Genomic DNA, 23,222 nt, shown 5'->3' with positions numbered 1-23,222 from the left:
TCTAAGATCTCATCCAAACCTTTTCTAAACTTAGAAAATAGCACATGTTAATGGAAAAATGGCATGTCTTAACAGTAGCTCACATTGATAACCATACCTCTAACACAGGAAAATTACCACAGGATATATAAACCAGTGCTACACAGACACTGCAGTTTAGTTTAATCCTCTATAATAAAACCCAAAGTGCGCATGTGCACTTACAACTCCATGATCCCTGACAGCGTGATGTCTGACTCCGTGGCCGTGTTTGATTTGCGGCATGCAGCAGCTTGCAGCGCGTGCGGTGGTGAGAACAACAGCAGGAGGGTGTCCTTCGAGGTGCTGCGAGGCGTCTGGCTGCTACTGCTGCACAGGGAAGTGGAGGGGGAGAGGGAAAAGGGGCTGCTTTGGGGGGAGGGCAGCAATCTTGGTTTGCTCGGGGGACCAGAGAGAGATAGGCAGGGGGCTAGGGAGAGAGAAAGAAAGACAGACAGACAAGGGGCCAGGGAGAGAGATAGACAGAAAGAATGACAAACAAACAGGGGGCCAAAGAGACAGACAGACAGCGGCCAAGGAGCGAGAAAGAAAGAAAGACAGGGGACCAGGGAAAGACACAGACAGAAAGAATTACAGACAAACAAGGGGCCAGAGAGACAGACAGACAGACAGCGGCCAAGGAGAGAGAGAGAGAGACAAAGAGAAAAAGACAGACAGCGGCCAAGGAGAGAGAGAGACAAAGAAAGACAGACAGACAGAAAGCAGCCAAGGAGAGAGAGAGAGACAGAAAGAAAGACAGACACATACATCTATTCTAGCACCCGTTAATATAACGGGCTTAAAGACTAGTGGTTTAATAAACTTAATAAACCACCCTCCATACAATGTCAGAGTGGGGTACATCTCAAAATAATAAAAATACATATCATCATAAAACATCCATAATTATAAAATAATAAAAAGTTAATAAGTAGAAACTGGATTGGCATACCTTAGCGCAACCCACTAGTGGCGTAGCAAATAAATAGGTCTTTAATTTCTTCTTAAAACTGGACAACAAACATTCCTCCCAAATCGCACAGTAATTTTTGCACACTGTTTATAATGTAACCTAGTACATAGGTCTCTAAATTCAATCATACTTTCCTTTTGCATCATTGACATTTCCATATCATTTTGTGAAACAGCAAATTTATTTAGATTTCTGATTAGATTTTGCTTTTGATGGAACGATTCCAAATTTTTAGAACTTACAGAAATAAACTTTCAAACATATATCAAACTAATATTGCCTGCCCCTAGTTCTTACAGCATAGACCGTTTTGCCGTTCAAAGCACCTGCCTAACGTAGCAGTGAGGGAACTCCTCAAGTTGAAAGATTAGCTTGCTTGACTGCTGTAGAAGACTGAAGTTTTGCTTATGTGGTTAGATGTACCTATTACTTTAAGCCTCGTGGCCATATTTATTCTGTTCTTGCATAGGTGAGCAAAGTCACTCGCTGTATATTGCTGTAGGCAAGCGCTTTGCAAAGTAATTATTCTATTATTCGATGTCACCTTTGCATCACTGATTAATTATTCTAATAATTACCAAACTCATTTTATCGCAGAACAGTTTTGTTTGGAAAAAAAGGGAGGAAGGTTTCTTTAATATCCAGAATGTTAATTGCAGACTTATGTCAGCACCCAGGTGCCTCATACTGTCCCCAGTCCAATGGGATTGTACTATCTTTACAGAATAATTGAGACAGGTAACTTCCAAGTAAAGAGCACTGAGAGAGCTTGTAATGGCTAAGGTGAGCTGGGACATAGAATCATGTAATGTAGTCTCAGATTTATTGGTTGTAAACTAAGGGGCTATCTTTGTGTCTATGAAAATGCTCTGTGTGTAGGTTTAAAAGTTTAAGTGATGAGTAAGTAACCTCACCATGTGTGAACAAAGTTTTACTTTTTCTTCCGTTCCCTCTGCTGACCCTGATACATTCTATCTGCTGAAAGGTGCTGTTACCAAAAAAGGTCACAAATGTGACCTTTATTACATCGAAACATGATGGCAGATAAAGGCCAAATGGCCGTCTAGTCTGCCCATCCGCAGTAACCATTATCTCTTTCTATCTCTGAGAGATCCCACATGCCTATCCCAGGCCCTTTTGAATTCAGACACAGTCTCTGTCTCCACCACCTCTTCTGGGAGACTGTTCCATGCATCTACCACTCTTTCTGTAAAAAAAAAGTATTTCCTTAGTTTACTCCGGAGCCTATCACCTCTTAACTTCATCCTATGCCCTCTCATTCCAGAGTTTCTTTTCAAATTAAAGAGACTCCACAAAAAGGGCTGCAAGACAGAGACGGCGAATTACAGACTGGTGAGTCTCACATCCATAGTATGCAAACTCATGGAAACACTGATCAAACAGAAACTTGATACAATCCTGGATGAGGAAGATCTACGTGATCCCCATCAACATGGATTTACCAAGGGCAGGTCCTGCCAATCAAATCTGATTAGCTTCTTCGACTGGGTAACAAGACAACTAGATGTCGGTGAGTCCCTGGACGTAGTGTATTTGGACTTCAGCAAAGCTTTTGATAGCGTCCCACACCGCAGGTTATTGAACAAGCTGAAATCACTGGGATTAGGGGAAACACTAGCTGCATGGGTTAAGGATTGGCTGAGCGGTAGACTTCAGAGGGTGATGGTAAATGGTACCCCATCCAAAACATCAGATGTGACCAGTGGAGTGCCACAAGGCTCGGTCTTGGGTCCAATCCTATTCAGCATATTCATAAGTGATATGACCCAAGAGCTCAGAGGAAAAATATGACTGTTCGCCGCCGCCGCCGCCAAACTGTGCAACATAGTAGGTAAAAGCACTATGCCTGACAGTATGACGCAGGACCTACTACTATTGGAACAATGGTCATCGACTTGGCAGCTTAACTTCAATGCTAAAAAATGTAAAGTGATGCACCTGGGTAAAAGAAATCTGTGCAGGACTTACACGTTAAATGGTGAGACCTTAGCTAGGACCATGGAAGAACGGGATTTAGGAGTAATCATTAGTGATGACATGAAAACTGCCAATCAAGTGGAAAAGGCTTCCTCCAAGGCAAGGCAAATGACGGGTTGCATCCGTAGAGGTTTTATCATCAGGATGCCAGAAGTCATAATGCCACTGTACAGATCCATGGTGAGACCTCATTTGGAATATTGTGTTCAATTCTGGAGACCACATTACCGGAAAGATGTGCTGAGAATTGAGTCAGTTCAGCGGATGGCCACCAGAATGGTCTCAGGGCTCAAGGATCTCCCGTATGAAGTAAGGCTGAATAAATTGCAGCTGTACTCACTTGAGGAACGAAGAGAGAGAGGGGACATGATTGAGACATTTAAATATATCACGGGCCGTATCGAAGTGGAAGAGGATATCTTCTTATAGGACCTTCGTCCACCAGAGGGCATCTGCTGAAAATCAGGGGAGGGAAATTTCATGGTGACTCCAGAAAGTATTTCTTCACCGAGTGGGTGGTCGATCATTGGAATGAACTCCCACTGCAGGTGATTGAGGCCAACAGCGTGGCAGATTTTAAAAATAAATGGGATATTCACATGGGATCTATAATGATGTAAAGGCAAGGGGTGGTGAGCAAAATCAAGGCGAAGGGTCACTAGAGTGGGCAGACCATGGGCTTTAGCCCTTTTCTGCCGTCATTTTTCTATGTTTCTTTGTTTCTATGCGCATTTACATTATGTAGGTATTTAAACATCTCTGTCATATCTCCCCTCTCCCACCTTTCCTCCAAAGTATACAGACTGAGATCATTAAGTCTGTCCCTATACACCTTATGATGAAGACCACATACCATTTTAGTAGCCTTCCTCTGGATCGACTCCATGCTTTTTATATCTTTTTGAAGGTGTGGTCTCCAGAATTGTATATAATATTCTAAATGAGGTCTCATCAAAGTCTTATACAGGGGTATCAAAACCTCCTTTTTCCTACTTGCCATACCTCTTCCTATGCAACCTAGCATCCTTCTAGCTTTTGCCGTCACCTTTCCAACCTGTTTGACCACCTTAAGATCATCACATACAATCACACCCAAGTCCTGCTCTTCTGTTGTGCACATAAGCTCTTCACTCCCTAATCTGTACTGTTCCCTCGGGTTTTTGCAGCCCAAATGTATGACCTTGCATTTCTTAGCATTAAATTTTAGCTGCCAAATTTCAGAGCGTGTGACCCAAGCATGAAGTATATAAATGAGAAATATAGGAGGCCATTTTAGAGTGTTGCATTTACAGGCATGTAAATAGTATACAGTTTATAAACCAATTTTACGTTGTCACACTTCACATATGTAAATGCCATGAGATGCAAAGATTCTAAGATGTGGTTTGCAAAGGGTAAATATGGATATGTATATTGCCCATTTTAAACATTTCCCCACCTGGTTTTGCACCTCTTCCAGGCATGCATAGGTGTCAGCAAACTGCTTGTTTTGCTCAGGCTTTATAGGATTAAACTGAGGGAACAGCTGTGCTTAACCCCTTGATTACTCAAATGACGCAAAAAATGTAAAAGTACGATGTTAGGGATTTGGCTTCTTAATTGGCACCTGCTGTAGTGCAATATTCACCTCATATGGGCGAGTTCTGGTGTTTGCACATACAGGTTGCTGGATCAGCAGTTATACTGCAAGCACTGGTAATTGCTTGTGCAAAGCCACCAAATGAGGCTGATTTTTTTTTTTTTTAATGTGTGGGGTTTTGTTTTTTGTTTTTCCTGACAGTGGTTGTTACCTGCTTCACATTTTGGGAACTGCACCTATATTTCATGGTCTTATACATATTTTCTGAACATTCTGACTTGGTCATCCTATTTCTGACCTAGACACTCTATGCAACATCTGTGTTACAGTCTTCAGTTTACTTTGCACTTTTACTATGGCACATTTGCTTTTTATTTGAACTCAGACTGAACCTTATTGACCCCTGATGCAGGCGGAGTGCTCCAAAACACGACCTGTGTCGGGTCCACAAATAAACTACATTTGATAGTCCCATATTCAAAGACCTTTTGGGCCTGACTCTATAAATGGTGTATAACTGCATTCAAATGTGCCGGTAGGTGTAAAATCCTTAGGTACGCTTCATTTAGGCCAAGATTTTCTTGGCCTGAATGAGTGTGCCTAAGGTAAGTGCCAACTGGAGCATAACTCAATCCATGCCCAAACTCCACCCCGAATTCACCTCTAACCATGCCTATTTGTCAGTAGGTGCCTCAGTGTAGACGCCTACTGGCAAATTAATTTTTTACATCATTTGAACATAAGAATTGCCACTGCAGGTTCAGACCAGTGGTCCATCGTGCCCAGCAGCCAGCTCACACAGCAGCCCCCTGATCAAAGATCAGTGCCCTAACTGAGACTAGCCCTACCTGAGCACGATCCGTTTCAGCAGGAACTTGTCTAACTTTGTCTTGAATCCCTAGAGGGTGTTTTCCCCTATGACAGACTCTGGAAGAGCGTTCTAGTTTTCTACCACTCTCTGGGTGAAGAAGAACTTCCTTATGTTTGTACGGAATCTATCCCCTTTCAATTTTAGAGAGTGCCCTCTCGTTCTCATTACCTTGGAGAGGGTGAACAACCTGTCTTTATCTACTAAATCTATTCCCTTCAGTACCTTGAATGTTTCGATCATGTCCCCTCTCAATCTCCTCTGTTTGAGGGAGAAAAAGCCGAGTTTCTCTAATCTTTTACTGTATGGCAACTCCTCCAGCCCCTTAACCATCTTAGTCACTCTTCTCTGGACTCTTTCGAGTAGTACCGTGTCCTTCTTCATGTACTGTGTCCTTCTTCATTGTTTTTTAATGATGCTTTCAATTATAAATTATCAGTGCTGATTAAGCCAATTAAAAAGATTAAGTTAGGCGCATAGATCGGTTAAGCGCACCAATCTAGGCGCCTAACTGTAGGTGTCTTTTATAGAATCAGGGCCTTTGTGCCTTTCTTCGCGTTTCGCTCTAGTCTTCAATTTAGACAGAATTTTCAAAGATGACTGAATAATAAACATATATAAAAGACCAGGTTTAAAGTCTTAAGAATGAGCAAGTTTTTATGTAAATTCAACCCCTTTTTTGGTGAGAAAATATGGAAGAAAAAAGTGGATGACTTAACATAAGCCTGAATTTTCAGGTAGCACCAGTATTTAAGACGTCAACCTTGGCAATTCACCATTTGTGAAGATTTTATAATCAATCCCAGTTTGACTACCTTTTAATGAAATTTCAGAGCATATATGCATGGGTTCTGTCCAGATCATATGCTGAAATTTACAGTGTGCTTGCTTTAAACTGGAGGTGGACTTGCATAAAGAAAGTATAAAACAAAGAATAAAAATACCATCGGGTAAGTGAACTGTCTTTTTTTTTTTCTTACATGCTTGCTTTCCTGAAGAGCAGCTTTGTCAGGCTGGGTTAACAATTCCACAGGACTAGTGATTCGTAAAAGGTCAACATGACAATTGCTTTTCAGTTATTTGCAGACACTCATGAGTCATATGTACAGTTCACTTTCACAAAATGTATGAAAACAAAGGGGTCCTTTTACTAAGGCCCGCTAACCGATTTAGCGCATGCTAATTGATTTAGCGTACACTAAAGATTAGCATGCACTAAATGCTAAGGTGCCCATTATGTTCTTTGGGCGCTTTAGTATTTAGCGCATGCTAATCTTTAGCGCATGCTAAATCGATTAGCGTGCACTAAATCAGTTAGCGCACGTAAATCGATTAGTGCGCCTTAGTAAAAGGACCCCCAAATTTTACAGTAGATAAGGTTTGAAAGGCTTATCTTCTGTCCATGGGTTTTTTACCTGTACACTGTATTCAGGTTCAAGTTTACTTTTATTTGATATGCTGCCACTAAGAACAAGCTGCCATATTGGTGTATAATTCAACAACAAGAGAAGCGCACTCTGGACAAGAACTACAAGTCGGCGCATATGCGGGCTCTGGTGGTATACAGCCGGGGTCTATATAAGATGAGTGGTTGAATTTAGGACAGCTCAAAAGCTCCTGCCCCCAAAGACCCTCCCACCACACTGGACCACCAGGTATTAGGTAGGGAAAGGGAGGGGGAGGATGATAAATTGCCAAGAAATCCATAGGCAAGGAGGAAAGATGACACCAGAAAATATATTCCAATCCATCCATAAAACCAGGCCCTACCTTAAAGCTAAAAAAGGATTGGAAGAGAATAACCAACCCTTTCCATTTATTTTTATTTTTTTTTAAATCTCCTGATTACAGAATTCAAATAAATATCCAGGCAGAGCTGCTTGTATGAGATAGGCCTGGTCTCCTAGTTTAAGCAATGTTTCCACTAAACACAAAGAGGCCAATATTCAGCGCTATTGAGCCAGCTAGGAGTGGCTCCTGACCTTAAGAGAATACGGTAACTCCCTTAATCCCAAAATAAGCATGTTAAAAAAACAAAACAAAAACAACTATATGTGCCAGGGAAATGGGGAATATACATGTACATTAGATAGATTGTGATCCCACCGGGACAGACAGGGAAAAATGCTTAAGTGTCTGAATAAATTCATGTAAACCATTCTGAGCTTCCCTGGTAGAATGGTATAGAAAATAAATAAATGTAGATTTTTGACCCACCCATGCCATGACCTAACACACTTCCTTGCAATTTCTGTATTTTATGGGCATCCATTTGAAAATTAAGCTATTTCTAAAACTGCCATTTGCATGTGCATGTCTTTTCATGTGTAAATACTGGAATATCTATGTGGAAATTATGAATACGGCTTCTAAAGTGGAGCGGAGTAGAGGAGTCGCCTAATGGTGGATTCAATTCGCACTGCAGCTCCTTGTGATGCTGGGCAAATCATTTAACCCTTCGTTGCCCCAGACACAAAATTTAGGGCTTCTTATACAAAGGCGCGCTAGGGCCTTAATACTGGGAATAGCACTCGCTAAATTGCCGCACGCAGTAGCCGCTACCGCCTCCTTTTGAGCAGGTGGTAGATTTTTGGCTAGTGCGTGCCAATCCGGTGTGCGCGCTAAAACCGCTAGCACACCTTTGTAAAAGAAGCCCTTAAGATTGTGAGCCCACTAGGTACAAAGAAAAAAGTACCTGTATAAAATATGTAAACCATTTTGATTGTACCTCAGAAAGGTATTATATTAAATGTACCTCCCCAACCCCTCCCCCCCAAAAATATAATCCCTCTTCCCCTTCCCCTCTTCCTCTCTTCCCCTTCCCCTCTTCCCCTCTTCCCCTTCCCCTCTTCCTCTTCTCTTTATGACTTAGAGACTTTTTTTGTACTGGAAAATGATAGAAAAAATTTTGCATTAACAAGTTGAGGGTTGTCATGCTAACATTCAGTAGTTATTTGGGTTTTTTTTTTTTTAAAAATCTCAGTACCATCTTTGTAGATTTCCTTACCAAGGGGTCATTTTACTAAGGTGTGCTAGCCGTTTTAGCACACGCTAATGCTTCCATTATAGTCTGTGTTTGCATTAGCGTTTAGCGTAAGCTAAAATGGCTAGCACGCCTTAGTAAAAGGACCCCCATATTATTTACACATTGAATTACATCTTATCAAATATTAAACAGGTTAAAACATAAATGTAAATTTTTTTTCTGGTTCTATAAACTGCTGCAATGTAATTTGTAAATGGTGATATACTAACACACCTCAAATAAATATATCCGTTTTGTAGTTTAGCTTTCCCTGACATGTGATTGGTTCTGGGAATCTGGTATAGACACACTTTCATTTCATGATGTATTATTTTGTTTTCTCTTGTTGACTTTGATTGTTGAGCGGTCTTGCAAACTGCTCTAGTTCCATGGTATGAAGAACGGTATACCAAAGCCAATCGATAAATATTAATAAAAATTTCAGTGTCTAGCTATGAGATCATTTTACTAAGGCGCGTTAACCGATTTAGCGTGTTCTAACTGATTTAGCATTTAGCGCGTTAAATATCGGTTAACGCGCCTTAGTAAAAGGACCCCTATGTTCAGTACCTTAGCTAGAGTTCCTATGAGCTTTGGGAGCATTCAGCGCAGCTCCCTGCACTAATAACCGCTATCGTAGGGGGGGAGGGTAAATAAGAAAAAAAATTCCCCTGTGGAAAATGGAAATGACTGTGTTCAAACAGGTCTCCAATAATCTGTTTTTCTTCTGAAAGGGATCATAAATTATTGTATAACAGCTGCAATAATGTTATTTATCATCTCTTTCTTATACTGCAGATCACCTTAAAGTGCTCTATCATTACTGTAGAGGGACACACAGTATCAGAAGGAGTTCTGTTATTTGGTAGAGATCATTTCTACATCTGCGAGCAGTTTACGTTATCTCATCTGGGGGATGTGTACTGCACTGCCCACTGTATATCAAGGTAATTGACAGAGGTCTTTATTTTGAAAACTTTCTTTCACTTGTGTCATACTTCATCCAACATGAAAAATTATAGTACATCATAAAACTAAGATACCTGAAGTCCCATTTTGCATAGGAAATGGTCCATCCAGGCTGAGGTGTTTATATTTCTCTGAGTATTTTAAAAAAGGTTCTGCTGAACAAGAAGAGCAAAAGAACACAAGACTGGATCAGACTAAAGGTCAATCTAGCCCAGTAGCTTGTCTCCAATGGTGGCCAGTCCAGATCACAAGTACCGGCAGAATCCCAAAAAGTAGAAAGATCCCATTCAATTTACCCCCAGGGATATGCAGTGACTTTCCTGTGCCTATCTCAATGGTTTTTGTATTTTTTAAAAAACAAACAAATGAGACAGGGTCTGTCAGGTCTTCGGGACTGTTCTGTTGGACATAACAAAGGATTTTCATTGGGAACCATGCCTCTTCTATTTTATGGTTGTCTTTGCTGTATTCTTACCTATATCCTTTAGGGAACTGGTTCTTCCAAGAATTTCCCAACCTTGTGAACCCACATGCATTAACTACTTTTACCTCTTGGTCTGCCAATGGGTCTGCCAATGGGTTATCCTTTTGAGTGCAAAAATTATTTTCTCCTAGTGCTTTTAAATGCGCTACTGTGTAACTTCATTGAGAGTCTCCTAGTCTTTGTTCTTTTTGAAAGAGTAAAAAATTGATTCACGCTTACCTGTTCCACTCCATTCAGGATTTATTTATTTTTTACCTCTATCATATCTCCCCTCTGTCTTTTGTAAAATAAATATATAGATGTTAGCAAATGCATTTGAAGTTGCCAGCATGTATAGCAAGAGGTCTTCATCCTGATCATAACACCCTGATTGGGTCTCCCCCCACATCGAACACCCTGGTGTTACATGCAACTTTGCTATTGCCAGTCATTGGAGCAAGCAATCTGCACTGACCTGCATGCTGTCACAGCTGGCCACCCTTATGCCCATGGGCTGTGCCTACCCATGTTAAACAGCTAGCCTTGGTTGTGTACTATGCTGACTGGTTTTTAACACACAGCAGCCATTAATATGAGTCCATGCTAATGGCTGTTATATGGTATATGCAAAGCTAACTGCTTAATGCAATTTTGTAAAAGGGCCTCTAAGTGATCAACAAGTCAGTGGCGTACCAAGGGTGGGGTGATAGGTGTGGTCCGCCCTGTATACAAGTTTGCAACGAATGGTCATGGAGGCGCAGTTTATAGGTGTGCGGCTGTTGGCTCTGATGCCAACAGCCTGTTCTGGGGCAGGGGACCAGCAGAACCGACTTCGTCACCATGACTGCTCAATGCACCACCCCCATTCTGGAGGGAGGGAGGGTGAGCGGGCATGAAGGAGGTTTGACATGCCTGAAGGAGAGGGGTGTTCTGCTCTGGGTGGCAACCATGTTAGATGCACCACTGCATCAAGTAGTGGAAAAGTTTTTCCTTTTTTCTTTGCTTTTAGCACAACATGCTTTATTTCTGGTAAATTCTCAGAAATCGCCCTCCCTCCCAGGTTTCCAGATGCATAGCAACATCTTAACCAAAAAGACAAGTTTCCTGACAGCTGTGTTTTTTTTAGTAACAAGTTTGACAGTACCAGTAGTTTAAAGGTATAATGTCAGAGGCAGTGTCTCCAGATGGGTTAGTTTGTGCATATCATGAAAGCAATGAATATTATTCCTCATCCTCTTCTTTCCATTCCTCATACTCCAAGTTTAATTTGCAGTTACTTCCCAAATACACCTTATTAATTTCTGAGGTTTCTTTAGGCTTTCCTAGTTTTATTAACATTTTGTCTTCATTCTTTCAGCATTAAGGATCCTTTCATTTTCAACCTTTGTAATAAAGACCAGCTCAGCAGAAATCAGACAACTTGTAGGTTTTCCTATCTTGAGATTAAAGAAATTCATCATATGCGTTTTCTTCTTCAGGTAAGTATACACCCATTGAAACCTGCACTACTGGTAAAACAGACAAAAATAAATCACAAACCAGAGTTCTTTTTATTGAAACTCTACCTTTGAATCAATGGGGGTTTTTTTTCAGCAATGTCTTCCGATACACAATCCTGGTCATCTACTCTTGCTGTTTCTATATATTCCCTCTTGCTGACCGTAACCATAGCTGATTCAAAATCAGTCCACATAAACTTACTAAAATTAACCCCCTCGTCTATGAAACCGCGCTGGCGGTTTTTAGCGCAGAGAGCCACGCTTAATGGCCCACGCTGCTCCCGACGCTCATTGAGTTCCTATGAGCGTCGGGAGCAGTGCAGGCCATTCAGCGCGGCTCCCCGCACTAGAAACTGCTATCACAGTTTCATAGAAGAGGGGGGTAAGTTTATCAGATAATCTGAAAGAATCAGCACAAAATAGAAACATGATTAGTAGTAGAAACATAGGTGTTAATATTCAATTGGCATTGCTCAGCATTTGGCCATAACAGAGCCGATGAAACCAAAGCTAGATAAGTTCTATAGTCAACACTTGCTTCCCACCCTTTTTTTTACAAAGCCACGTTAGGCTTTTTTATCACTGGCTGCAGTGGTATTACTCCGATGCTCATAGGAATTATATGAGTGTCAGTGCTAATACGGCAGCAGCCGTCGAAAAAAAAAGCCTAACTTGGCTTTGTAAAAGGGGATGGGGTGGGGTAATCGGCTATGGTAAACTACATAAAGATAGGACTGATTACCTTGACTAGTTAAGTGCTGAGTATTGGAACTTAACTTGGCAAGGACTGATTTCACCTTCAGAAGCCCCAAAATAGCTGGTTTTAAGATAGGTGCCAACTGGACTCAAGTGCTGAATATTGGCACTTAACTTGGCAAGGGCTGATTTCACCTACAGAAGCCCCAAAATAGCTGGTTTTAAGATAGGTGCCAACTGGACTAAGTTAAATGCTGCTGAATATGAGCGGTTATCCCCAAACAAGTGATTTAGCCAGCCAGAAACCGTTTCTGACTGGTTAAATTGCTTTGAATATTGAAACCATAGGGCTTAATATTCAAAATTATTTAACCAGCTAACTTTGGGAGATCAGTGAATTAATCATTATCTTCAAAATGTTGAGAATATTCTGCTTTATTGGTTTAACTTTTCTCACTTTGAATATTTGGTTAAGGTTAGCTGGATGTTAACTTTAACACTACTGAATATTGACCTCACTAAGACTTCACTTTTTGAAGAAATTCATTGAAGGAACTGTATAAGAACAGACTGAAAATATGAGTAGGCAGTAGGCGGTAGTCATATAATAGTACATATTTTATTTTTTTGGAGATAATGGTAATAAATCTTTAAAGTAATTTTAACCAGTACACTTGATATGGACAGATTAATATATAGGGCTCCTTTTACTAAGGTGCTCTAGTGTTTTTAGCGCACGCACAAGATTAGCGCGTGCTAGCCGAAAAATTACCGCCTTAAAAGGAGGCAGTAGCAACTAGTGTGTGGGGCATTTTAGCGTGCGCTATCCCGCGCATTAAGGCCCTAACGCACCTTTGTAAAAAGAAGCCCATAATCAGAGACACACTACTTACAATGTCAGTACAATACATATTCAAGTTCAGATTGCTTTACTAAAGTACAAATTCAATAAACTGATAAACAATGACATAAACAAAAGACAAAAGTGTTGGGAGGATTGCTTTCCATGAAGCATTAAAAGAGAAAGATTTAACCTAACTGGGTATAAACCACTAAAACATACCCCCTCTTTTATGAAGGCATAGCACGGGTTTTAGCGGCGGTAACTGCTCCAACGCTCATAGGAATTCTATGAGCGTCGGAGCACATACCACCACTGCCAGCGCTAAAACCCACACTACGCGTTAGTAAAGGATGGGGATAAAGAGGTAAAAATTATAGAAGGCTGCTAATGTACTTGTCCAAATATACAGGCCACAGGTTGCTATAACTTTAAGGACTCCTTTTACAAAGGTGCGTTAGGGCCTTAACGCATGGAATAGCACGCGCTAAATTGTCAGGTGCGCTAGACCTTAATGCCAGCATTGAGCTGGCGTTAGTTCTAGAAGTGTAGCGCGTGTTTAGCGGCACGCTAAAATCCTGCATGCGCTGAAAACGCTAGCGCACCTTAGTAAAAGGAGCCCTAAGTATGACAGATGTTCTGTCTTCTCAGTGGTGACTCTTAATAACATAATAACATAGTAGATGACGGCAGATAAAGACCCGAATGGTCCATCCAGTCTGCCCAACCTGATTCAATTTAAATTTTTTTTTTTTTTTTTTTTCTTAGCTATTTCTGGGCAAGAATCCAAAGCTTTACCCGGTACTATGCTTGGGTTCCAACTGCCGAAATCTCTGTTAAGACTTACTCCAGCCCATCTACAGCCTCCCAGTCATTTAAGCCCTCCCCTGCCCATCCTCCACCAAACGGCCATACACAGACACAGACCATGCAAGACATGCCCAGTAACTGGCCTAGTTCAATATTTAATATTATTTTCTGATTCTAAATCTTCTGTGTTCATCCCACGCTTCTTTGAACTCAGTCACAGTTTTACTCTCCACCACCTCTCTCGGGAGCGCATTCCAGGCATCCACCACCCTCTCCATAAAGTAGAATTTCCTAACATTGCCCCTGAATCTACCACCCCTCAATCTCAAATTATGTCCTCTGGTTTTACCATTTTCCTTTCTCTGGAAAAGATTTTGTTCTACGTTAATACCCTTTAAGTATTTGAACGTCTGAATCATATCTCCCCTGTCTCTCCTTTCCTCTAGGGTATACATATTCAGGGCTTCCAGTCTCTCCTCCTGTATATTTATTCTGGAGTGATAACAAGGCTGAATATTTTCAGTTTTTGAGAGCAGCCTGCAATCCATCAGACAGCATTAGATCAAACTATTTCTTATGTCGACTTTCTGAAAGATGTAACAGAGCACTTATCCTGCAGTGCCTATTACAGTACGGTTTATTGTGCTTCATATCCTACTTTACCATAAGAAATAGACATATAGAGGTGAAAAATCTTTTTAATTGTATTCCACATTTGCTCCCAAAAAGGAAATTACATAGAGAAAATGATGTCAGTGAAGGTCGTATGGCTCATCCTGCCTGCCCATCCAAATCATCCATTATTTCTTCCTTAGAGATTCCACATGCTTGTCCCACGCTTTCTTGAATTCAGATACAGTCGTCATCTCCATCACTTCTTATTAAGGAAGTAATATAGCATGTAAGATAATGGCTCTATATTTAGATTGCAGTGCCAAAAGCAGTTGGTTGGATTTCCAGTCCTTCATAATTTCTCTGGGATCCCTACTACATAGTGGGTCACAAGGAAAGCAGCAGTCAAACTAGCTGACAACAATGGCCGAATAAATCTATACTCAAAATTCCTGCTTCCGTACTTTTCCCTAGTTTCAGGCTTTTCTTACAGCATTTGGTAAAATGAAAAGACTAAGGAGGGAATTATGTAAATGACGTCTAAAAAGATAGGTGCCTATAATGTACAGTGGGTGAAAGTGAATTTGAATGTAACAAAAATTTGATGATAAATTATTGATTTTTCTATTTGTACATTTTTTTTTCCATTTTAGGACATTGCTCTAGAAATATTCTTCAAAAATGGACATTCCAAGTTTCTTGTCTTTCACAACAAGGATCGGGCAGAAGCCTTTAAAAGGTAACAAGATTACCGTAATGTTTGAAATAGTCTGTCAGAAAAGGATATACCACCCCCGAGTTAACATGTTTAAGTATGTCAGTGGAGAGAGAAAATGTGCCTATGTGTCACACTTCATAACTTGTTTTAAAACCACAGCGTTTTTAATGTTTTTTATATAACCGCTTTTTAGATTTTTGCCGTTTGTCAGAGAAATGACTGGTAATGACTCTGTTTTTGAAAGAGAGAATACAGAGGGATAAACAGTTGACAAACGGTCTCTTTTACAAAGCCGCGCTAGTGGCTGGGCTGCACTAATGGCCCCGAAGCCCATAGAGATTTAAAGGGCTTTGGGGCTGTTGCCATGTGTTTTCAGCTCAATTTGTGTTCTCTTTTTAGAATCATGCAATGTCTGAATTTATACAGATATATTCGCTAAAAGAAATTGGATACAATGCAAAACTTGTACACAAATAGCAATTATAAGTGTGCAACACAATCAATTTTTTTCTGTGTTTGTTTTGCCATGAAATATAGTTGGAAGTCTATATGGGGACATATTAATTTGATTCTGGAGAGTGCGGTTTTGCTGTCGTATGAAGCGATAATCTGTGGGACATTGTTATCTCCTACTCCGCCAATAGATAGACATAAGAGAGATTACTTGGTATAATGACCGGAGTATCCATGCAAATGGTCACTAAAAATTGGAAGAATTTTGACCGATTAAATTTCACTTTTTGGTGGAATTCATTCATATGCTTGTGTTATAAATACGAGAAAATTAATTCTGAACTAATGGGTAATAAGTTGTTTAATCTGACATGGGGTCCATTGGCCAATTGTATTAATTTTAATTAAATGGTTGATTCCCCTATTACTGGTTTGATTTGCACATCCAGGGAAGGGGGGTGGTTGGGAGGGAGAGGGATCTTATATTAGGATTTCTTTATTTTAACTACATGTATCTACTGGTGTAAGGTTTTATTGAATACATTGGAATCAGGGTGGGTGAAAATGGTTTCTCATGTATTTATTGATAGATGTAAGTGCTGTTTCTCAAACTACTTGCATTCCTATATGCACTGTTTTTAGACTGAAAAAATGAATAAAGATATTTAAAGCAATCATTAAAAAAATAAGAAAAGAAATATAGTTGTGGGGGGTTTATTTTTTTGATAATGGTAATGAATTTTTAAAGGAATTTTAACCAGTACACTTGATATGGACAGATTCTTGCAAAGCAATGACACACAAACAATTAAGTGAAAGATGCATCTTTTTAATTGAAATACAGTGGTACCTTGGATTACGAGCATAATCTGTTCCAGGATTATGCTCGTAATCCAAAATGCTCATTTATCAAAGCGAGTTTCCCAATAGGAAATAATGGAAACTCGCTTTGATACATTCCCCCCCCCCCATGAGAACCGGCATTGCTCCCCCAGAAGGCCCCCCCTGCGATCCAGCACCCTCCCCCCCCGCGATCCGGCATACCCTCCGCGATTCGGCACCCCCCCCCCGCCACGATCTGGCACCCCCGATGCGATCCTGCACCCCCTGACTCGATCCTGCACCCCCCGACACAATCGGGCACCCCTCCGCTGCGATTGGGCACCCCCCCCCCCCCGCCGCTTCTTACAGTCATCTGGGCACCGGCATGTCCTGTGCTTGGTGCCGGTGCCCGAAGATCGGCCTCCTCTTCTGCTGGGCCTTGAGCATCTGCGCATGCTCAAGGCCTGCGAGTTCACGTATTCCAGAAGACTGACTTTTATAAAGACCCCAAAAGGTCGCTGACATTGTATAACAAGTTAAAAAATGCACTTTCTAATCATTTCAAAAAGTCACATTTTGTGGAGTGGGTAGGGCTGTGTGTATGTGAGTGTGGAATTATGTGGATAGTGAGTAGTAGATGTGAATGGCAGGGTGTATCTGTGGTGGGGGGGGGTCAGGTGTAGATTGAGGTGTGGATATGGGGGGGGGGGTGTCTTATTGGAGAGAGTGTGGCTGTGGCTGTTGGCATACTGGCAGGAAAGTGAGCACAAATCACTCCTCATTTCTTTTCCATTCCATCTTCTCTCCCCTTTTCTCTTCTCTCTCTCCCTACTGTCACCTTCCCCTTCCTTTCTCCCACATCCTTTCTTTCTGTCCGGCCTGCTCTCTGACTGGCACTTGCAGTTGCTGTGTCATGTTTGGACCTATCTTCAGCTGTTGGGTGTTGGGAGTTCAGACGGCTATTTGTTCTCCATTGTGCCACCATGTAGCCTTCTCTTTTGCCATCAGGAATTAGGGACTCCATGGTCACCTCAGGGTCAGTCACACTGCAATGAAACGCATAGTAACAGGGAGAGCAACTGGCAGACAGATGGACATAGCCTTGATCAAAGATCCAGTCGTTTTTGAGTGCCTAGCCTTTACTTTATTCAGATATAGTATATCTCAATTAGTTTAGTTCAAAATACTTAGACAAGTCAGATCATGTTTTTAAATACATGTCATTTAAATTATACATCAAATTCTATTAACTTCTTCTTTTGCTTAGATTTTGCTCCATCCTACCTCCCTTGAAATCGAAAGGCGTGACAGAAGATTCCATAAATATCTGGTAAAATTTTCTCATTTGTACTTTCTGGTTGGTGTGTCTGAACCTAATGCACTGAGTTTCTCACTTTCCAGATGGACAGTTTGATTGATTACTTAATAGACTGATATTGCTTCCTATTGATCCAAGTTAATAGACTTCATTTGATGCTGATTGTTATGGACTGCTCGGTGATTAATGGTGATTGCTGTTGTTGTAGTTTGATTGATTTAGTAATGGATCGAGTGCAGTGGGAATTCTTTAAAGCTGAATTCTAAATACCTTTAAGTTTATTTATTTTATAAAGTATTTTATAACTGGCATAAATGTATTTAATACACAGGATTGCATTTTGATCTTGTCCTTTGCATTAAAATATAGTGCAAAGCATGTAGTGGACATAAAATAGTGCTTTTTACCATGCTCTTTTCTCAGTCCCAAACTGGCTGCACATACCTCTAAATCATTGATGGGAGGGAGTCTTTCCTAAAAGTTGTCTTTCAGTGGCAGCCTGGGTGACACAGTTGGGGACTCAATAAATAGCATCATCACTTTCCATTCCCTTGACTCCATCCCCTGGTATCATCAACTCTCCTTCCCTTCCATACCATACATTTTCTTTTAGAGTTCAACTTTTGACAAGGATTCAATGCAGTTTACAAGATTTCTAGTCAGTAGGCATGAACAATGAATTAAGGAAGTAGAAATATCTGTGCATTTTGAACTAGAGGTTTGAAAAGAGGAGATGAATCTTTAGCACCTCCTTGCACCGTCAACTTTCATTTCTTCCCCTTGGGCTCCCCCGGCATCATAAGTTTCTCACCCCATCCCCTGCTAATACAATCATAATCTCCCTGCAGAATTGCCTTTGACTGGCAGGAGGTATCAATTAAGGATAGGGTTACCAGATATCTGGATTTACCTGGATATGTCCGAGCGTCCAGACGGCTTTTCAAAACCCGGCACTTTGTTCGGATTTTGAAAAGCTGCTTCTTTGGGACCATGTCAGGAGGGCATACCTACGCAATGTTAATGCACATGAGCTGAGTCTCTTTCATTTGAAAGGAAACTCTGCAATGAGAGGGCATCGGATGAAGTTAAGAGATGATAGGCTCAGGAGTAATCTATTTATTCAATTTTCAAATTTTTTAAACAAGCACATTAATACTTGAATATAGATCTAGAATGAAAATCAAAGAAAACGAATAAACCTGACATTACTTACAAAAACAATGTAAGGAAAAGAAGAAATAATACATTATTTAGTCCACAAATTTTAGGAAATGAGGATCCAAATATTAGAATAAGTATAACAAGGTATATATATCAATTACAAGAGCGGCCATGGAGACAATGATATAAAACCCCCAACAGCTTGTAATTTAAACTGCGGGAAGAGCTAATGGACCAATCACCACTCCCCCCCCCCCCCCCCACCTTCCTTGGCCAAAATAAATTCCAACAATTGCTTTGGTTCGAGAAATATAAAAATTTTCCCCTGAAGTGAAACACAGCATTTGGCTGGAAATTTTAATATAAAGGATTCACCCAGGGCCAGAGCTCTGGGTTTATAAAGCAGAAATTCTTTTCGCCTCTGCTGTGTCACTTGAGAAATATCTGGGGAAATCCGGATTGCCGAGCCAAAGAACTTATCATTCATATGTCTGAAGTAAAGTCTAAAAACTAAGTCTCTGTCATGCTCAAAGGCAAACATCACCAAAAGAGTAATCCTTTCAGTGACTACTTCCATGGAATTCTTCAAAAAGTCTGTTAAATTGATTCTTTCCATGTCAACAGGAGTTGAACTATCCTGTTTCTTCTCTGAAGATATAGATTGAGCCGCGGTGATAGGTGGTAAATTATCTTCCGGAATCATTAAAATATCCTTCAAGTATTTACGCACCATCTCAAGTGGAGATAATACTGGAGATTTAGGAAAATTTAGTAATCTTAAGTTTTTCTTCTCTGTCTATTTTCCATATATTCAAGTTTTTTTAAAAATAAAAGATCTTTCTCTGATAATCTCCAATTCTGCCTTTTTTATTTGAACAGTTTGCTCTTCATGTTTTTTTTTATTTCATCTCCTTGTTTTTTTAACATTTTCGCATGGGCCCCTACCTGAGAACTGACAGAGACACAATCCGCCTGTACCTTAGTCCAGTGTTTTTCAACCTTTTTTGGGCAAAGGCACACTTGTTTCATGAAAAAAATCACGAGGCACACCACCATTAGAAAATGTTAAAAAATTTAACTCTGTGCCTATATTGACTATATATAAAGTAATTCTCTTGAATAGGAATCAAATAAACACAAAGAAAGTATTTTATAATGCTGCCACCGCCAACAACACCATTGGCGGCGGTGGCACTCAAGTGGCTAAAGAGCCGCAGTTTGCCGGCCTAGGGACAACACTGGAGGGTGGCCAGCTGTGCACCCCCTTGGGACGTAAACCCGGGGTGGGGCAGACCGCCCCCCCCACCCTGGTATGCCACTATCTGTACCTCACTCCTTCCCTATGACCAAAAATTCTCCTTTCTTCTATTCCCCGTGTACACAACCATCTCTTTCCCTCCCTTCCTCTCTCCAAAGTCCATGCCTTCTGTGTCCAAACACTCATTCCCTCCCCCACCTCAGCATCTCTTTCCCTCCCTTCCTCTCTCCCAAGTCCATTTCTTCTGTGTCCAAAAACGCATTCCCTCCCCCACCTCAGCATCTCTTTCCCTCCCTTCCTCTCTCCCAAGTCCATTTCTTCTGTGTCCAAAAACGCATTCCCTCCCCCACCTCAGCATCTCTTTCCCTCCCTTCCTCTCTCCCAAGTCCATGCCTTCTGTGTCCAAAAACCCATTCCCTCCCCCACCTCAGCATCTCTTTCCCTCCCTTCCTCTCTCCCAAGTTCATGCCTTGTGTCCAAAACGCACTCCCTCCCCCCCTTTTGTGTTCCGTGTTTGCCTCCCAGCCCATCTTTGCAACTTTCTCAGCAAAACGAAGCTCAAGCCGCGAGGCTTGTCTTCTGCTTCCTGCCTGCCCTGCCGTGCACAAATAGCCGAACGGAAGTATTCTCCAACATCAGCGCTGATGTCGGAGGGCAGGCTTTGCTTAAGCCCTCCCTCCGACGTCAGCGCTGACATCGGGGAACGCTTGCGATCGGCTATATGTTAGCTGCAGGGCAGGCAGGAACAGAAGACGAGCCTCGCGGCTCGAGATGTATTGAACTCCGCGGGTCCCCCGTCCAGCTCTCTCCTGTCCACGTGGGGTGGACCGCCCCTCTCCCTAGACTGGTGGTACTGCCCTGATGGCGGCCCTGACCGTACGGCACACCAGGCAACATCTCGCGGCACACTAGTGTGCTGCGGAACAGCGGTTGAAAAACACTGCCTTAGTCATCGCCTTTTGGAGGTTAGAGTCCATGATTTCAATAGCCCTCCAGTTTCTCAAGATTCACTACTGCTGGCTTTGTCAACTGTCCAAAATGAATGTTACTCACAGAAGTTGAATTGTTCCCTGCCTCTGCTTCGAAAGCCAATGTCTGGGCTCCAGTCGGATTTTCTTCCACCACTTCTCCTCCCACAGTTCCTCCGGGGCTAGACAGCAAACCAACTTCCTGGGTAGGCTGGTTAGCCACATTCCCTGCAGGGCTCCTCCGGGTTGGGCAGGACTTCGCCCCTGGATTGGGCTAAGGGAAAGCCGATCATCACTGAGGTTCACCGAAGTCAGTGTTCCTCCCAGAGTCGGAGGCGTCTACTTCAACTGGGGTGCAAGTCTTCCATCCAGCATTGTCTGTACGGGACAGAACTGGGTGGGCCTTGTGGCAGGACTATCGGTCCAGATTTTATGTAACTAAAATCTGGTAACCCTAAGTAAGGAGTATATCTCACTTGATGTCACTTATTGAACCTGAAGCCAAAAAGGACACCATAGACTTGTGTGAAACAATGACTCTATGCAGGGATGGTTTTTGACAAGCTGGAGCTCAGGGCATAAATTAAGGAGGGGGCCTCTAATCCTCTCTCTTCCCTGCCCCCTCTCTCTAATCTCTCCTCCTACCTTTACTACCATACATAAAAGCAGCTTTAAATGACTTCTTTACACACACAACACAGACAGACCTTTACCAAATACAGAACTGGGAATCCTAAGAAATTAAACTCGACAGGGGCGGGTCAAGATGGCGGCGATGTGAGGAGCTGTGAGAGACGCGTTAAGATCTCTCCGTGTTTAGCTTTTGCCTGAACTTTTTACCTCGTTTTTCATGCCTCATATGAAGAGAAAAGGGGTGGTCAGGGGACCTTCCTCGCCAGCCCTGGCGACTACCCCTCGACAGCAAACAATGGACAGCTTCTTTTCGGCTCTTCCGGCACCTGCAATATCCGGAGTAGAGAGCCCAGCGTTGGGTGGCGAAGAGAGGGAGTCGCTTGCCCTTTCGGGCATAGAAACATCTCTGTCTCCTCTGGTTTCCCTCACTCCTCCGTGTCCAGCGACTGCTGGAACGCTGTGGCGAGAGACACCCGATCCCGGAAGTGGAGACGCGGGGTCTCCCGACGAGGGCACAGCTTCTGGAGCGAGTCAGCTGATGGAAGTCAACGAGAGAGAGGGGAATTTGTCCTCTCCGACGGAGGTTTCCCTTCAAAGCATCTGGATTTTACTTCAGCGAATGGAGACAAAGTGGAAAAATCATCTGAAGAGGTAACAAAAATAGTGGATAACTTGGACTCATTGACTAAAACTGTGGAAATAATGAAAAGGGACTCTAGTGCTCAAACTAAGCAGATGCAGGAGGATATATTGCATTTACAACAATTCAAGGTGGCTTCAATTAAAGATAGTTTCCTTATAAACAAGAAATTGGAGCAATTTGAAAATTTCAATAGACGTCTGAACCTCCGCATTTTAAATTTTCCTCAAATTCCGGGTATATTGCCTTTTGACTTATTGAAAAGATACCTGATTGAAAATTTAAAGATTTTGTCAAATTGTATTCCCCCTATAAATAAAATCTATTATTTACCAAATAAGAAGATACTCGGAAGAGAAGAAGGAGAAAAAGAGATTGAGAAAGAGATAAAGAGAAAAAATAATGAAATAGATTTTGCTAATGTGACTGCTCTTCTTGAACAAACAATTACTGCTAATACAGTTAGAGCTACGCTCTTAGTATCATTTGTTTTCGAGCAAGATGTGAACATGATTATGAAACTATTCTTTAAAAACTCACAGAAACTATTTGGGGAACAAAAAGTTTGGATATATCCTGATGTCGCAAAGTCTACACAAGAACGGAGGAAAGAATTTCTTTCTATGCGTCAAGATATTATTAAATTGGGAGCAACTTTCTTGTTAGCATACCCCTGCAAATGCTTAGTTAGATATTTGGGAGTTAAATATACATTTTTCTCTCCTAATCATCTGAAGGAATTCTTGGATGTAAAGAAAATCATCAAGGACTGAGGGAAAATAGAAATTAATAGCTGGCGCTTAGAACATAAAGCCTAATCATTTAATTAAATTCCTCTTTAAATTCTTCTCTCAAAAAGTTTCGATTGACCATCCCCCTATTGTAGTGGTCTAAGAAAGG

The 23,222-nt window shown here is 41.5% G+C and overlaps 1 protein-coding gene across 4 annotated transcripts in view; it reads left to right on the top strand.

Moving 5' to 3' along the window:
• The window catches only part of WDFY4 (WDFY family member 4), a 613,830-nt gene that overhangs the window by 367,105 nt on the left and 223,503 nt on the right, over positions 1–23,222 (top strand). For all 4 annotated transcript variants that reach the window (XM_033941175.1, XM_033941176.1, XM_033941173.1 and 1 more), the window contains exons 44-47: positions 9,260–9,408; positions 11,251–11,371; positions 15,005–15,090; positions 17,612–17,674. In XM_033941175.1, coding sequence (XP_033797066.1) covers positions 9,260–9,408; positions 11,251–11,371; positions 15,005–15,090; positions 17,612–17,674 — 419 coding nt within the window. The remainder of the gene's footprint in view (positions 1–9,259; positions 9,409–11,250; positions 11,372–15,004; positions 15,091–17,611; positions 17,675–23,222) is intronic.

This window comes from Geotrypetes seraphini, chromosome 4 (assembly GCF_902459505.1).
Source record: "Geotrypetes seraphini chromosome 4, aGeoSer1.1, whole genome shotgun sequence".
In the NCBI taxonomy this organism is placed as follows: Eukaryota; Metazoa; Chordata; class Amphibia; order Gymnophiona; family Dermophiidae; genus Geotrypetes; species Geotrypetes seraphini.
The sequence above is the reverse complement of the archived record's forward strand: the minus strand, read 5'-3'. Positions and strand labels throughout refer to the sequence as shown.